This window comes from Helianthus annuus, chromosome 9 (genome assembly GCF_002127325.2).
Source record: "Helianthus annuus cultivar XRQ/B chromosome 9, HanXRQr2.0-SUNRISE, whole genome shotgun sequence".
In the NCBI taxonomy this organism is placed as follows: domain Eukaryota; kingdom Viridiplantae; phylum Streptophyta; class Magnoliopsida; order Asterales; family Asteraceae; genus Helianthus; species Helianthus annuus.
In genome coordinates, this window is record NC_035441.2 from 177,917,219 (window position 1) to 177,934,737 (window position 17,519).

At 37.2% G+C, this 17,519-nt stretch overlaps 2 protein-coding genes across 2 annotated transcripts; one reads left to right on the forward strand and one right to left on the reverse strand.

Annotated features, from left to right (window-relative positions):
• Positions 1-1,434: 1,434 nt before the first annotated feature.
• LOC110879827 (probable inactive receptor kinase At2g26730) lies at positions 1,435-4,504 on the forward strand. The gene is made up of 2 exons (XM_022128363.2): positions 1,435-3,154; positions 3,792-4,504. Exons 1-2 carry the CDS (start codon positions 1,861-1,863, stop codon positions 4,307-4,309), a joined length of 1,812 nt encoding a protein of 603 aa, XP_021984055.1. The 5' UTR covers positions 1,435-1,860; the 3' UTR covers positions 4,310-4,504.
• A 517-nt stretch (positions 4,505-5,021) lies between these two features.
• Positions 5,022-5,836, reverse strand: LOC110879825. Its single transcript, XM_022128356.2, has one exon. It carries the CDS (start codon positions 5,768-5,770, stop codon positions 5,288-5,290), a length of 483 nt encoding a protein of 160 aa, XP_021984048.1. The 5' UTR covers positions 5,771-5,836; the 3' UTR covers positions 5,022-5,287.
• Positions 5,837-17,519: the final 11,683 nt, after the last annotated feature.

The following is a 17,519-nucleotide window of genomic DNA, read 5'->3' on the forward strand; positions in this document are numbered from 1 at the left end:
GTACCGCTAACGAATATACTCGGTACGGTTCGGTACCGGTATTCGAGGGTAAAAACCGGTACCGAAAATGTCAAAAGTCGGTACCGTATTGGTACCGAAAATGTACACAGTTCGGTAAACTTGGTACCGGTACCTGACACCATTTGCTCATCCCTAGGCTAAAGGGTGTGGGGGTCATGGTTGGAACATAATTCGCCACGTAGAAACATGAATGGAAGGTTACACCACCCCCTCCTTGATTGATGGTGGTTGATGTGGATTAAACCACGATTACCACGGCCTGCATTTGATGACTTTGAGACAAAAATAAATTAAAATAATAATGGGGATAGTGGTTTGGGTCATGACCACACCCTTAGGGTAGTGGTTTTGAATGGTGGATTAGAGGTGGATAACATGACGTTTATGTGGAGGGTCATGACCGCACCCTTTAGCCTAATATGGTGTTAAAAATTGATTAGATTATGACCTCTTCATATATAACTTTGTCTAATATGTGTACCAAGGACACATGCTAAGGAGTAATTAAAAACTTATACTTTCCGTAAAAAAAAAATACAAATTCAATAATCAACAATTTTTGTAATCTTAACATAATATGATGTTGAAATCATTATTTTACACATGTTTTGTCATACACACATATGTGTGTCAGTCTTGCCTTTGGGCTAGGCTTACAGTACCCATAAACAAAATTTTAAGAATACAGTATTTGGGCTGGGCTTACACTGTACCAGACCGTACCCCAAAAGCTCTACTGTCCAAACCCAAAACCCAAAACCCAATCACCACCAGCCGACGCCAACTCCGTGCCGTCGCCACCGCCGCCGTACAGCACCGTGGAAACATCACAATTTCAGTTGCCATCGCACAATGAATGTGACCTGGCTGTTTGTGGCCAATAATAATCACAACTCAGTTTATTCCCAACAGTGGTCCAAACTTTTTAATTTTATTTGTATAATAGTCCGCCGTTAAAAATAACTTAATGGGGTTAAGTTTTTTTCCGAATTACAAACCAATGATTTAGGGCTTTTAATCAGAACGAGGATATGAGTCGATTGATGTAAAACTTACCTCGAAACAGTGTTTTAAACGGCTTGATTTTTGTAAGTTTCAAACCCGAATTGAAGCACCATTTTCGATTTTTGGAGCACTGTTTCGAGATAAGTTTTACATCAATCGACTCATATCCTCGTTCTGATCAAAAGCCTGAAAACATCGGTTTGTAATTTGGAAAATCTTAACTCCCTTATGGCCTTATGTTTTTTTTAACGGCGAACCATTATACAAACAAAATGAAAAAGTTGAAACCACTGTCGGGAATAAACTCAGTTAGGATAATTATTTGCCAAAAACAACCGGATTATTTAAATCCAATTTGGCTTTTGTTTTTAGACTTTAATTAATCTACTATAGCACGGTTAATTCATTAAAATACAAATTCCAGATGTTAAAAATCTTAACAGATGAACAAAGCATAATCCTCAGTATTATCGTAAGCTATGACGGCAAGTTCACATATTTACAACAAGATGAAACAGCATATGTTAAACAAACAGCCGGCAACTATTGACCATTTTCAGCCGGCCAAACATATTTTCTTGTTGTCTTGACTTTTTATTCACCTTTAAACTCTGGCCATTGGGCATTCACAGCTTTTGCTTGTTGTAAACAACACCTCATCTTTGTAAATTCAGCCAACTGTTTTTGTATCATATAAGCTAACCAAATCAAGCGATATAACTTCCATTTTCCAACATTATTGTCCCTTTTCACTCGTTTGCACAATGCCGGTTAACCCGACCAAAGCGGCATAAACTGTACTCAAATTACTAGCTGGGTTTTTAACTTCTTATAATGGGTTGGATTCAATCCTTTGTTGTGGTTTCTTTTGTCTTTGTTCTTCTTTTGCCGGTAGGAAAGAGTGAAGCCGAGGATGTGATTGAAGCGTTGGTCGAATTCATGAAAAAACTTGTGCCTGGAAGCATGCAGAACATACCAAACTGGGGATGGAACGCTACTTCTGATCCTTGCCTGAATAACTGGCATGGGGTTACTTGTGACACAGGCAACAAAACCGTGAAGAACATTGTTCTCGAGCAGCTTAATTTGTCAGGAACCGTTGATTTTGAATCCGTTTGTAAAGAAACTAATCTTCTTTTATTGAGCCTGAAGTACAACAATCTTTCAGGAAGCTTACCACAAGAAATATCAAACTGCAAACAACTTAAGCTCTTGTATTTAAACGGGAATAAATTTTCGGGCAATCTTCCTGATTCTCTACATGATTTGACCAATTTGGTAAGGATCGATATATCCAACAACGAGCTTAGTGGTAACTTGCCAGATATGTCAAGAAACACGGGCTTGTCAACCTTTTTGGCGCAGAACAACCGTTTCACTGGAGAGCTACCGAACTTCAATTATCGGCTACTTGAAGACTTTGATGTCTCGAATAATGATTTGACCGGTCAAATTCCTGACGATACTGGTAAGTTTGGCGCAAGAAGCTTTGCGGGTAACCCTCGTTTATGTGGGAAAGTGTTGCCGAATGCATGTCCGGTGGGAAAGAAAAAGAAAAAGCGCTCGCATGATTTTCTTATTTATTCCGGTTATGCAGTTCTTGCCTTGATTGTTCTTGTTTTGGTTGCTATTTTATTCCTCAAGAAAAAAGCGAAACATGAAGATAATGAGTTCAGTTCCGATAGCTACACGAAGAAAGGATTTAAAAGTACAAAAGATAGCAGTTTTTCGAGTGAGTCAAAGACGGGTCACACCAGGTCAGAATTCTCGATAACTTCAGCTGAAAACGGTGGGGTTTCGGCTTCGCTTGTTGTTCTTTCGAGCCCAGTGGAAGCGGTTAATGGGATGAGATTTGAAGACCTGCTTAGAGCTCCGGCCGAATTGATTGGAAGAGGAAAACATGGAAGTCTTTATAAAGTCCTTCCAAGTGGCGGCGGGGTTCCACTTGTCGTTAAAAGGATTAAAGATTGGGAGATTTCAAGAGTTGAATTTAAGAAAAGAATGCAAAGAATTGATCAAGTGAAACACCCTAAAGTGTTACCACTAGTTGCTTATTATTGTTCTAAGCAAGAAAAGCTTCTAGTTTATGAGTTCCAGCAGAATGGTAGTCTCTCTAAGCTTCTCCATGGTAAGCTAGCTTTTTATTAATTTGTTTGTTACTAAAAGTTGAGAAATAGCATGCTCATTATTAGAAGGGGACAACTTTGGCCCAAAGGGACTAAACTGGGTCATTTGGGCTTTATTTCTAATAAACTTTTGGGTTTGTTTGGGCCAAACAATGGGTCTAAATCATATTCAAATGGACTGAAACTAAAAAATGCTTAGGAAGTTGCAGGTCAACCGGTAAAGCTGTGTTGTATACTTGTATTGGCTCATTAACTCAGTTTTTTTGTCTGTCTTTAAAGTTCTATAAGCCCATTCAAAAAAAAAAGTTTTATAAGCAATTAAAGAATTAAATATGGGTTCAAAACTATGTTATTATGATAATAATCTATCTTATTGGTATAATACTTTTGATGCTACAATTTATTATTTGATTATTTTTTGTATATAGAGTATCATAAGTTGAAATTTCATTTAATATGTTTGTTACTATGAAACTCAAAAAATAATAGAAAATTAATAGGCCAACTTGACTTGACTCGGGCACGATTGGCCTGTATTGTTTTGTATTCTTAAAATGGCCAGTTTTGACCTGTTACCCAATCTTGTCCATCTGACACCAATACTTACGAATGTGTTACTCCTCTTTTGATACTTTACAGGATCACAAAATGGACAAATTTTCGACTGGGGGAGTAGACTGAACATAGCAAGCAACATGGCAGAAGCACTAGCGTTCATGCACAAAGAGCTTAAAGATGACGGAATAGCTCATGGAAACATAAAATCATCAAACATTCTTCTTACAAAGGACATGGATTCTTGCGTGAGTGAATACGGCTTAATGGTGGTAGACAATGGGTCACAGAATAGCAACGCGTTCAATGTTGATGTGTATGGATTTGGTGTGGTTCTACTTGAGTTGGTGACTGGGAAGGCGGTTCAGAGCAACGGGGTCGATCTGGCTAAGTGGGTTAACTCAGTGGTGAAGGAAGAATGGACCGGTGAAGTGTTTGATAAGGCTCTGGTGGTTGAAGGTGCGAATGAAGAACGAATGGTGGCTTTGTTGCAGATAGCTCTTAAGTGCATTAATGATTCACCTGGTATGGATCAAGTGGCTACAATGATAGCTTCTTTGAAGGAAGAAGAGGAAAGATCAATGGCTTCTTCTGGTCCATGATTCAAAAGCTGAAATTACTAGAATCTTGAGGTATGATGACTTTAAGTGATCAAGATTGATGTTAATTTACGTAGTATCTATCATATACATATATGTAACAATGGCACATTGGTTATTTTTATTATTTGTATTAAAGAATAAGGGCATGGATGTGCACATTAGTTTCTTGAATATTGACCAAATTCATTTCAATTTTTTATTGTTTGTTTTATGCAATTTACTAGCAAATGCCCTGATTCAAGACATGGAGTTTTAATCTGTTTGCTATTTTTATTGCATTACCATCAAAGACCAATTCTTATGGTATGGATTCATGGGTTGTTTAAGCTAAAAGCAAAAGGATAACAAAGGTTTAACACACTTTTTTTTTATTAAAAAGCGTAAAATGACTAGTTTAGATCAATTTAACACGACATTTGTTATTAGACTATGTGTAGTGGAATCACGCCTCGCTCCACATGGGGTGATTCCGTTGGCTGTTGCATGAGGTCCAAGGACATATCCACACATTCCAGCCTCACGTCCGTTACCAGTTACCACACCCATGCCCGCCTTAACCCCCCTACTACGGGGGAGTGTAAGTATTCAATGCCCCCAACTGCAAGTCATGGACGCCAGCCCACTACACATAGTCGGAACCAAATGTTTTATTTTTTATAATAAAGACCAAAATTATAATGAATATAAAATCAGTATTTAATACACCTTCATCTTTCATAAGGATGATTGTGATACTTGTTCAAAATGTCTGCATCCACTGTACAGTGCATTATATTGATTATAATCTTTACACAGGTAACAAAAATATATAAAAAAATAACATGTATTCAACATATCAATACACATTTAACCATTATTTAGCATTAAAACCAATATAATCAAAACAAAAAAAAAAAAAAAAAAAAAAACACAAAACAAGATTTAATTATAACCTGTAATGCTGCATTCGATCTCTTTTCGAAACCCTAACCCTAAAAATCACACAAAACTCGCCCCAAATTCATTCGTACGGACATCCGGCGACACTTTACCAGTAACCGCAACCGCCGACGGCGGCATAACATACCGCGATGAGAAATTCCGAATCATATACTCGTTCTCCGACTCCGGATCTCCGTTCTGCAACGGTCCTTGATCGAAATTGAGAGCGTAACTAAGAGGATCATACTGAAACTTTGAAGTTTGTCTAGTAACACTCTTGTTTTGATTGAACCGGCGTATGAACGTCTTCCATTTCGGACCGGCGACGATCTCCGACCACTCGCGAATCTTCTTCAAGGCGGCGATTCCCCGTGACCACAGGCTTCTGGTTGATTGCTGTTCTTCATCGTCCTCTGATGAGCGGACTTTGCGCCACCGGTAGGATAGGCAGAAACAGCAGTTTCGGTCGGGGAAGAGCGGTTCTGACGGCGGCGCGTGGTGGTCAGACGCGGTGGATTTAGGGGAGAATTGTGTCACCATTGATGCACTCACTGGTTTTGTTTCCGTTGGGTGTTATGAGGGTTTGGGAGTGGAGACGAAATATGATTTATGTAGTATTATTTATTTGGGAAATAATCGGTTTGGTGAATAAATGAAAAAAAAAATTGTATTTACACCTAGGATAACTGTAACAGCGAAAAGAGAGTTTGTTAAAAGGAATAATTAAAAAAAAAATTAATATTTATAACAATAAGATATTATTGTTATTACAAAAGTCTAAAGGCTAATATTCGTAAATTGTGGGATGGTTTGTCTCGGTTGCAACAACTACGTTTTCTTATTTTGAAAGGCTAACGGCTAATCATATATCCTACTGATAACATGATTATATTATAGTTAGTAACTATTTGCAAATTTGTTGGAGTATTTATATAAATATAGATTATGTATTTGTCAAGTTGGTTGAATAATATACATGCTTGATGTGATGAAATGATATGGTTTGCAAATGAGATATTTTTTTTAACCGCCAACAAATACTTCATTAAATGACTAATTAGGTAGTAGTCCATCAAACGATACACACAAGTTAGCCAAAAACATACAAAAGCAATGATATAGAAACAACAAACGTCGAAAAGGAAGTATTACAGACCCATCGCAATTATATTGAAACTGCTCCACTGGTTCCAGATCGTGTTCTGGTATTTCGCTTGGCTCCAAATCCACATAAAACTCAAATTTCTCTGATTTCTTCCATGACTTTTCTCCTATTCAAATGCTCTGCTCGAAAACAACCCTATTTCGGGCCTTCCAAAGACTCCAAACGACCGTTTGTGTAATAGCATTTAACAACTTCTTCAACTCTTTGGACCCACTGGCATAATCATGGAATTTAATAGATCGAACCTGTCAATCAAGAAGAACGTAGGCAACCTACACCAGTCCGCGCATCTTCTAAGATTTGCTTGCAAATGGCATAATGGTTTAATACATTAAAAAAAGAACTATAAAAGTTTGAGTTTTCATTAATACATTTAGAAATTTAAAAGCGTGTCAAATACACAACATAATTTTAAAAAAGAATTGTAAAAGTCACGTAAACATATACATGCCAAATATAGTACGTCTATAAAAAAAAAGAAAAACGGTAACAATTGTATATATATCTTGTGTTCACACTTAAAACAATAAATACAACTATTAACACTAACATGGTTTTTACAAAGCTTACAATAAATACAACTATTAACACTAACATGGTTTTTTTACAATGCTTTAGGACTGTATATATTTATTGCAACTTAAATTCGTTTAGCCTAAGCCTACAAAACTTTAAACTTGAGTTATTCTACATAAAAGTCAATTTAAAACAATTTAAAGTGATAGCAATAATGAGTCAAAATTAACGTTTTCTAAAAGGCTCTCACTATTCTCACATCTTTAAATCTTTTTTTAAATCTTTTTTTTTTGAACGACTAATTTTTTCCTATTAAATACATACACATCTTAAGGATTGAACTTTGTTATCTCTATAAGAGATAATTTCTCTTAACTACTAAGCTATAACATAAGTGGCAATCTCTAAAATCTTATTCGCACACCCTTTTTACTTTATCTCTCTCTATATCTATGTATAGATAGAGAGAGACAGAGGGGAAGAGGTGAGGGGATATTATCACCTTTCTAAAAACTTAAAATCATTTTGATTCATATAAATAGTTTATAAAAAAAATTTTGATAAATCAGTTGTGGAGGCATTTTGGACTAAAGTGGGGGTGAGACAGCTAAGAATCTTCATTGACTTGGTCCACTAGACCTAACAACAAAATGATTGGATGGCTTATAACGGTTGTTCCAGGTTTCGGTCCTACATACCTTTTGCCAGCGATAATATCCAAGGAGGACCCACATAGAGTATAGAGTGGGTCATGGTCCCGATGTTTAAAAAAATTGGGAGATCTAGTATATTAAATTTTATAAAAGGGGACCCGGGGCGGTCACCCTTTTTCCGTGAAACTATAACGCAAACTTTTTATAACGCGTTGCCACTCACCGCCGGTCCATTTCCTTCACGCGTGGAAGTTGATAAAATCCATTTTCCGTTATTTCCTTCACGCGTTATCATTTTGGTTTGTGAGGGTATTTGTTGGTTGGAGGGAAATTGTTGGGTGTGGTGGTGAGTGATGACCACCCCTAGTAAAAATGGTTGTGAGTGATGGAAAAATGGTCAATGACATGGCAAAACTTGATTGGTGCTTGTGAGTGATAAATTCTATCACTAGTGAACCACCCCTAGTCCCCATAAATACAATTAACTGAACATAAGATTATGTGTAGTGGTGAAGAATTATAATGCCCCCACCATGGGGCATTATCCGACACGTGTCATCCCAGTCAGCATGGGGCATTATAGCAAAAGTGGTGTAGTGGGCATAATGCCTAATAATGCCCCTTCCAATTATTAAAAAGGATTAAAAAAAAACTTATTCAAAAAGCTGAATAGTCAAACACTCCTCTCTCTTCCAATTGGTCAACACTCATCCAACTTGTTTGCTTTGAGCGTTTTAAAGAAAACGCCGGAAGAGTTTTTTTTCAAAAATTTTACAAAGTAACGCCCCATGTAATGGTGGGGAAGGCGTTTTTGGGCGTTTTTTTTGAATTTTTTTTAAAGAAAACGCCCCACTATACATGGTTTAATAGAAAAAAAGGAAAGATGGTGTAGTGGTAAACCCCCCTCTTTACCAATAAGAGATCATGAGTTCAATACTTGTATAGCCCATTTTTCTGTTTTTTTATAAATCTAACCCGATCTGAACAAGGATCGACCCGGAAATTTTAATATTTTATTATGAAAATTTTGAATATCGAAAAAAATGGACCTCATTAGAAAAAAAAATTATGAGTCCGACACTAATACTATAACATCATCAGTTATCTTCATCAATTTCTTATTATCTAAATTAATTTTGGAATATTCTTATACCTTACATTTTGAAAGGACTTGTATAGTAACTTATTTTAATTTGTATTTTTTAATTACTTTTAAATTGAATTGTTAATGGAGTCCATCAAAAGTTATTTAGTTTTTTTTCTTTAATTTTATAATTATTTTTAATTCCTTTTGAATAGATTAAGTTTTTTCTTTATAACTTAAAATTATTATGTTTTCTAAAATTCTAAGTATGCCATTAAGATGTGCTTATTTTTATCTATCTTTAGACATAAATTTTATTTAAAACTGAGTCATACACAGTAACATAAAATTATGCAGTTTGCCCCTTTCCTTATTTAAGCAATATAATATGACGTTTTAGAAGAAGTTTACTCTTTTCGTTATTTGAGTAATATAATATGACGTTTGCTAAACTTTTGAATATATCATTACGACGTGTTTATTTTTATCTACGATTCAATAAAATTTTTATTCGAACGAACACCGATACCAGTGTTGTATTTGGTTTTATGGTTTTCTAAACATGGTGATACAAAATTCGTTGAGTTATTTATGTACAGCTACATTGTTTACCTTTTTTTGTTATTTGAGTAACATAATATAAAATTTTGAATACACCGTTGCAACATGCTTTTTTTATCCTACGATTCGATAAAAAAATTAATCGAATGGGTAAATGTAGTTGAATTTTTTTGTTCTATATGGTGAATAACCGAACCAATACTACTCGAACTATATCGTTACCATTAGCGTATTCGTTTTTAATGATTTTCACGATGTGATGGTACAAAACTGATTAAAAATAAAGTTTGTAATGGCAACAGAGTATTTTTAGTACTATATGTTATAACAAGTGCCAGGGACCGAACTGTGGCCACCGAAACAACATCGGTATCGGTATCAATATTTGTTTCTATAGTTTTCGATCGATGTAAAACACGCGCCGATATCCTTTTGGGTGTATCTCTTTTGGTTTCAATAAGAACCGAGCCGATACGGTTTTGATACATTAACGAACCGAGTCAATGCCGATCGTAAGCCCGCCGCGAAGCGCGGGAATCCCACTAGTTACATATAAAGTGACAATCATATGAATAAACATCTTCGTTTTTTTTTGAACGGCCAACGAATCCTTCAAATGGGTTACTGGCGAAATTCACCACATCGAGATACACTCGCCATTCGAACCGGGGAAAACCCTTACCTAGGGCCAAAGCCCGTGAATACTCGCCCGAAGACACGACAGTGCGATGAGGTAAAACCCGCTCAGTTCAAGGATCGAACTAGCGATCGCCGCTTACCGAATGTCAAAGTCAAAGTCAAAGTCAAGATTGACTCCTTTGACCATAGTTAGTCTATTTTATGTTTGCAATTATGTTAGTTGTATTATGTGGAGTAAGTGTTATTAATCAAAGTAATCGAATGTTCAAATCGATGCGAAACGCTAAACGACTATGAATAATAGGAAGTAACAATGCGATAAAGTCAATTAATCAATAATCGAGCTAATCTAATCATCATCGAACTCGAGACTCGAATTACGCGAACTCTGGTGTTAGTATATGTGTGTGTGCCTTATGTGTTACTTGTGCATGTTTACTTTATGTTATGTGTGGTAATCAATCGAAACTCAATCGAAGTCAATCAAAATCGAATTATGATAATTGGTGGCGAAAAGACACCTTTAGACATAGGTGATTGTATGTTAGATATAGTGGTTGGGATTAAAAGTAATTTGAATAGGAAACTCTATCGTATTCTCATCAATCGCAATCGAAATCGAAATATCGAAAATCATCGCACCGAACGCTCGAATCAGGCAGCTGAACGATCAGGCTCTCAGCCGATCGAACAGCCCAGCCGATCGGACTGCTGTCCGATCGGACAGGCTGTCCGATCGGGGTGCCTGACCGATCGGCCAGCCCTTTCCTCTTTTGGAAGCCTATAAATACCCCTGTCATTGTCATGCTTACCACTTTTGGAAAGCTCTGACCGACCAGCTCGTGCTCTCGTCCTTTTTCTCAGATTCCTTCCGATTCCGGTAAGATTTCATCCTAAATCTTATACTTTCTTGATCTATACACACTCCTACACCTTTCTATCTTTCAAATCTTGATTTCTAACCGTGAAATCATCAAGATTCAAGTGTTCTAGGATGATGTCATCATGGTGTTCTTGAGGAACTTCATATTTTGGCTTCAATCCACCAAGAATAACTTGGATCTAGCCGATTTCCACATAAACAAACAAAGATCTATCATAGATCTAAACACTTACACGGTGAAAAGGATCGAAAGAATGTTTTTCCAACCTTCTTTCAACTCTTTTACACTCAATGCCTTCAAACCAACAGGAACGGAGCTTGTGCCGACTTGCTAATCATTTAGATGGTTGCACGACTCAAGATCCGGATTCTATCCACGAGGTTCACCGACTTCGTGTTAAACGTTAAACTCCGTTCCGAATAGTTCACCAGCCGGATTTAGGTGATTCCTGTCCGAGCAGGAGAAACAAGTAAGAACGAGGGTTCTATGGTTCAACTCGTTGTCAAAGTACCTCGATATAACGTCAAACAATCAAAACAGCCAAGTGTTAGACGAACAGGCCGACCAGGTCAGGAAGCTGACCGATCGGGTTGGCTATCCGAACAGACAGCCCAGCCGATCTGATAAGCCAGCCGATCGACCAGGCCAACCGATCGGCTAGCACATGGCCCCACACTTTAACAATTTCATGAAGTCTAGTATTGAACAAACTGTGGTTCGATCAGACTACGGTCTGATTTGAATTACTCTGCGGATCATGAGATACTATGCTTCAACACTTAATCGATTTTCAACATGTTCAACGCGTCGGAGTGCCACCCGATCGGTCGAGCCGTCCGACTAGGTGACACCCTGATAAGAACTTGTTGTTGAAGTACCAAACCGATCGGTTAAGCCGACCGATCGAACGGTCCGTTCGATCGTTTGACCTGAAGGGTAAGGATACTTCAATATTTTCAAATACTACAACGAAAACCTCAAAAGGTCAAACCATCATACACAAACACATCCTTCTCAAAGGAAGAAACAATCCACTCGAACAGTCCATCCGATCGGCCTACTGCCCGACCGGACAGACTGTCCGAACGGACTGGTTAACCGAATGATCAAGCCGTCCGATCGGACCTACCGTCCGATCGACCAGGCTGTCCGACCCTCCGACACTTGTTTACGTTTTACGCGTTGCTTATCGTTATGCTATCGAACTATTCAGGCTAACCCTACTCTCAAGTGCTCCCTTCAATCCATCAATCACTGTGAGTATACTCGAACCCTTTTTGCTTTAGAACTTTTGGGTGTTACATACGTTACTTATTCTAAATCACAATCGAACACACTACTCAATTATTTCAAGAGCTAACTGTTACCGCATGTATTACGTGACTAAATGAATGCTTGTTGTTATGTTTACACGTGGAATGCTGTCTACCTGCCTTAACGACGATTGTACTATAGTTTGGACTCAGCACCCGTTCACACGGGGGTTGTTAAGGACAATTACTTGCATGGATTACGATGGTAATCATGTATTGCGAACTGCCTCGGGCAGTCAACCCGCAGTCATTGGTATCGATCAGTGGCGAAGGTTAGTTGGTGCCCGGGGGTGCACCCGCCCACCCCAATGATTCGGTTAGAAGTGTATATTGGTTCCGATTTTTCGTCCGAAAATTGTAAAAATTAGGCTAAATTGCACTTTTCGTCCTTTATGTTTCAGGGTTTCTGCAGGCGCTGTCCTTTAAGTTTAAAAATTACACTCTATGTCCTTTATGTTTGCAACCTATAACAGGCGGTGTCCTTTCTCATAAACCCAGTTAACTTTTAATGTTAAAACCCATTGTCTCTCTCAACTTCAAACATGAGGGACCTGTTATGTAAAAAACTGAAACATTCAAAAACAAAACAAAAGCATCAACAACCATCTTCTACGTTTATCCGGTCTGCAATTTTGCTGGATTCCGGCAACTCTTCTTCCCATGTTTATTCCCCTGTTTATTCACAAACGTGCCTCCACCATTCCCAAAACACACTCTAAATCAACAATCTTCTTCACCAAACAATATCACAGCTGAAGCTAATTTTCCCAAACCTGCAACTCGACCGACTGACTCCAAAAGCCTGCAATTGCTTGTCGGAGAAGAAACAGACGCCGGAGCGCCGGCCGTACCCGGCTCCGGTCGGATCTGACGGAGTGGGAGAAGAATGTGTGTAGGTGTGCGGCTGTGGAAATTTCAAGTATTTTTATACATTTAGTCATAGTAGTTTCACTTTTTTACATAACAGGTCCCTCATGTTTGAAGTTGAGAGAGACAAGGGGTTTTAACATTAAAAGTTAACTGGGTTTATGAGAAAGGACACCGCCCGTTATAGGTGCAAACATAAAGGACATAGAGTGTAATTTTTAAACTTAAAGGACAGCGCCTACAGAAATCCTGAAACATAAAGGACGAAAAGTGCAATTTAGCCTAAAAATTATATAGGATTGCCTCCCCCCAAATTATTTTTCCTAAATATTTATACAATATATAAATTAAAGTAAAGTTTGTTACCACTTTGTATATCCTAAATATTTATACCACTTTATATATAAGTGATGGGTAGTTTTGTACATATATTTTAACTCTTATTTGTTTAACTCTAGATTACACACCACATAATAAACTTAAACGCAAGTTTTTATGTGTAAGAACGGGTCCTTTGAATGAATGATTTTTTTTTGTTTTATTTGGAACTATTATTATTTGACCTGACCCGAATCAATAGCCAACCTGACCTGAAATATAACGATAGGAAAAAAAATTGGGTCCCATCACTTTACGCCCCCTCGAAAATTTTGGTCAAGCTCCGCCAGTGGTATTGATAGATCCATGTCGATAATTAACATGCTTCATTTTCCTCTGTGTACGTGCTGGTTATGCGTAAACTATTTCGAACTCTATATGCTATGATCAAACTTGTATGCTCACCTTTACATTTTATGTATTGACTTTATTTTAACGTATGTGACAGGCAATTAGGATGCTTATCTGCTAGGAAGGCGAGCTTAGAATAACCGTCTAGAGCATAGTTGTCTGTAGATCTTGCAGATCGAGTCTCTAGAAGCAATTGAACAATTTTTATATTTAAAATCTGAGTTGTCGGAACAGAATATTTGACTTGATGTTATCTGTAATAATTTGTTTGCTATTTAAGGTACGGTATGGGACGTATTATATAAATTGAATAGTAATAATAATTGTTATGGAAACTTCTGGACAATCCGTTTCGCTCAGTGCCATGCCCCGATGATTCCGCCATCGGTTGGGGTGTGACATGCCTAGTCTCCCATCATCACCAGGTGCCGCAGAAACTAAACGTTGGGGGCAGGAATTGAACCTGGATCACTTAGAACACCAGTTCTCTCCCTTATCACTTCACCACTAGTTCATTGGCGAATAAACATCTTCGTCAGTTATCTTCAACAAAAAATTTTGAATACCGAAAAAAAACCCATTAGAAATTTTTTTTGGGTCCGCCACTGATATTCAGATAATATCATCAGTTATCTTCAACAATTTCTTATTATCAAAATTAATTTTGGAGCAAACTGTCATTTTGGTCCCTGAGGTTTGGTCACTTTTGCCACTTTAGTCCAAAACTCAAACCTTTTAAATATGGGTCCCTGTGGTTTCAATTTTATTGCCATTTTGGTCCAAAAATGAAATCAGCTGATATTTGGCTAATAAAATCCTGTTATTTTGTCATTTTTCTCAGGGGCAAAACGGTCAATATAATTTTATTATAACACATTATTAATTAAATTAATGAAATCAACTGATATTTGGTCATTTTGCCCCTAAGGAAAATGACAAAATAACATGATTTTATTAGCCAAATATGAGTTGATTTCATTTTTGGACTAAAATGGCAATAAAAGTGAAACCACAGGGACCCAGATTTAAAAGGTTTGAGTTTTGGACTAAAATGGCAAAAGTGACCAAACCTCAGGGACCAAAATGGCAGTTTACTCTTAATTTTGTAATATTACATGTAAAGTGACATTCACATGAATGAACATTTTTGTTTTTTTTTGAACGGCCAACGAATCCTCCAAATGAATTACTGGCAAAATTCACCACATCGAGATACACTCGCCATTCAAACCGGGGAAAACCCTCACCTAGGGCCGAAGCCCATGAACACTCACCCGAACCACGTAAATTCCCGTGTTCTTTATTTTCTGCAAGTGTGTGTGTGTTTGTTCCGCTTCCGCTCGAGCCTACTCTGATCCGATACCCTAACAAGTGGTATCAGATCCAAAGGTTCAATAAAACACACGGTTCACACGGTTATCATAGGAGAGGGAGAGAGCTGGATGAGAGATCTTGATCTGATGTTGCTGCCGTAGCCGCTGACTTGTTTACGGCCCGTACCTATTCTCTGGTTATGGCTCGTAGGGTTTGCTGTTGCGGATCTGGTGGTTTTGGGGTGTTTGGCGATTAGGGTTTGGGTTCTTGAACCCTGGTTATTCGCTGATTTTACGCTCGGGTTTGCAGGAGAAGTCGCTGGTTCGAGTACTTCGGGTTTCTTGTTTATTGAAGATTGAGGTGTTATGTATGTACGTTTCGTATACAATTTTTTTAGGTATATACGTTTTCGACTCCCGGTTTTATAAAATTTCTTTACTTATATAGAATTTTTTGGTTCGGTGACTTTCGACCCCCGGTGGAAATTTTCAAGCTTCGCCACTGAACTAAGCTACGCCACTGCCTATGCCTTCTTAGCATAACTCTCTCTAATAACTATAAGCATGCATGCGTGTGCACATACACGTATATATAATTAATTAGTTAATTAGTTAAAACAACTTTCTTATGTTTAGTAGCACATCTATCTATACTTTCTATAAAAGGATAAATCCAAGTGACATAAGAAAAGCTGACGTGTCAGCTTGAGAGCATGTCCAACAAGGCTTTTCTTATGTCATTGTTACATCACAATGCCTAATATATAAATCACTTTAAAATACATTTAATGTTCTATCAAACCACTGCCTTGTGTATTCAAGTGTTAAAGGTCTGGCCCACATTCCAAAGGGCAAACCACTGCCCATCTACAAGAAAGTAGCAGATGGTTCCTTTGGTAAACGTATACCTAGCAGCAGATGTTTTGAAATTGCGGGTAATTTGAATTTCAAAAATGCATGGGGATATGTAATTTTCAATTAATGCATGTCACTCGCCAATAAACATCTGTCTAGATTCAAAATTCTGGCTCCACATTCAAAATTCAAACCATATATTCTAACCCTATAAATAAGGGTTAATAATCTGGCTCCATATTCAAATATCTCCCGCTGACATCTATGAGCGTGTCTCTCCCTCTCAAATCCATCTTTCTCGTGATTCAACCGCTAATATCCGATTGCACTTCTTTGTTCGAATGTTTGGTGATTATGTTTACATGTTATCATTCCAGTATCATTGTTCCAACATCGTCGTTTCAATGAAGCTTCCCATCACACATCAACCTTTCAATATCGATGTTGTAGTATCATTGTTGCAACATCGTGAAAAGTTGCATGTGATATCTTCTTCGATGGGAGACTTCCATGGTTTTATAGAAAGTATATATAGATTCGTGCAATATCGTGAAAAGTCAGATGTAGTACAACAGTTCTTTTTCGCCCTTTCCATGTTAGGTTTGTTTCTTATTTTGATTAACTGTTGATGATGTTGAGAGTTTTTATAGACACTTAAATTTTAGAATATTTTAAGATGCATGTTTATATTATTAAAATGAGCTATTACATAGAAAAATACATATTTAAAGAAATATATATAAAGGATTACACGCTAGAGTTAACACTTGCTAGGATTTCATAGACTTTGGCCTTTCTCCATGTGATTTCATGTTCTCTTTTGATTTTCAGGTCAGTTAGCATGTTGCAGATTTTCTGATCCTGTTTTAGAAGTTGTGTCAGAAACTCCTCTGCATTCTTCTGGAACTCTGATGGAGGAGAGTGGAGGACTTCATCGAGCAATGCTATGCTGTTCCAGGTTTTGTTGTAATTAGTGTCATTTATTATGTCGACTTTCCTGTTTAGTTCTTCGTCTGTTCTTTGTTCTTTGAGTGACCACATGGAGAACTGTGTTTTAACATTGCTGGTGTCTGACCAGTGGTAGAAGCTGAAGTTTGCCATGTATATTTTTTGTTGGTTTTCTGATTTGGAACAATTTTTGACAGAAAGTGATTTGTAGGACAATTTGTTGATGTTTTGAATCAAAAGTAATCATCGGTCTCTTATAGAGTTTAAAAATGCGTCTACATGGTAAATCAATAGGTTAATTGTAATTTTGATAATCTGCATTAGTTTTTTGAACTTTCGAAATTTTGTCCCTTGGGTTTCTTGGTATTTAATTTTACAGTTTTCCCATAAAAGTTGGGGTTTGAAAAGGTGTTTGCATTAAAAGATTGCTGTTTTGAAATATACATTAATTAATATGTTTATATTAAATGTACACGTTTTCATAATACCAAATTTCAGTATATAAACTCATAGTCACTTCACCAGTTTTTCATCACGTTTCCTATGAAGATATCATAATTTCAGGAAAGTCGAGTGATGCGTGTGTAGTGTAATATATTTTTGATATATAATTAAGCCTTTTTTACACCTTTAACCAAGTTTTAAATTTATAAAACACGATATTCACTAACACTAAACACACATATGGGCAAGTGCACCCATCGCGGACGTAGTATAGTGTTGGTAAGATACCGAGGTCGTCCAAGGACACAAGAGCTTTTA

Excerpts from the sequence above, each read along its gene's own strand:
- LOC110879825 (XM_022128356.2), bottom strand. The coding sequence starts at position 5,770 with ATGGTGACACAATTCTCCCCTAAATCCACCGCGTCTGACCACCACGCG.
- LOC110879827 (XM_022128363.2), top strand. The coding sequence starts at position 1,861 with ATGGGTTGGATTCAATCCTTTGTTGTGGTTTCTTTTGTCTTTGTTCTT. Across the intron at positions 3,155-3,791 it reads TCTCTCTAAGCTTCTCCATG|GATCACAAAATGGACAAATT; the intron begins GTAAGCTAGCTT and ends GATACTTTACAG.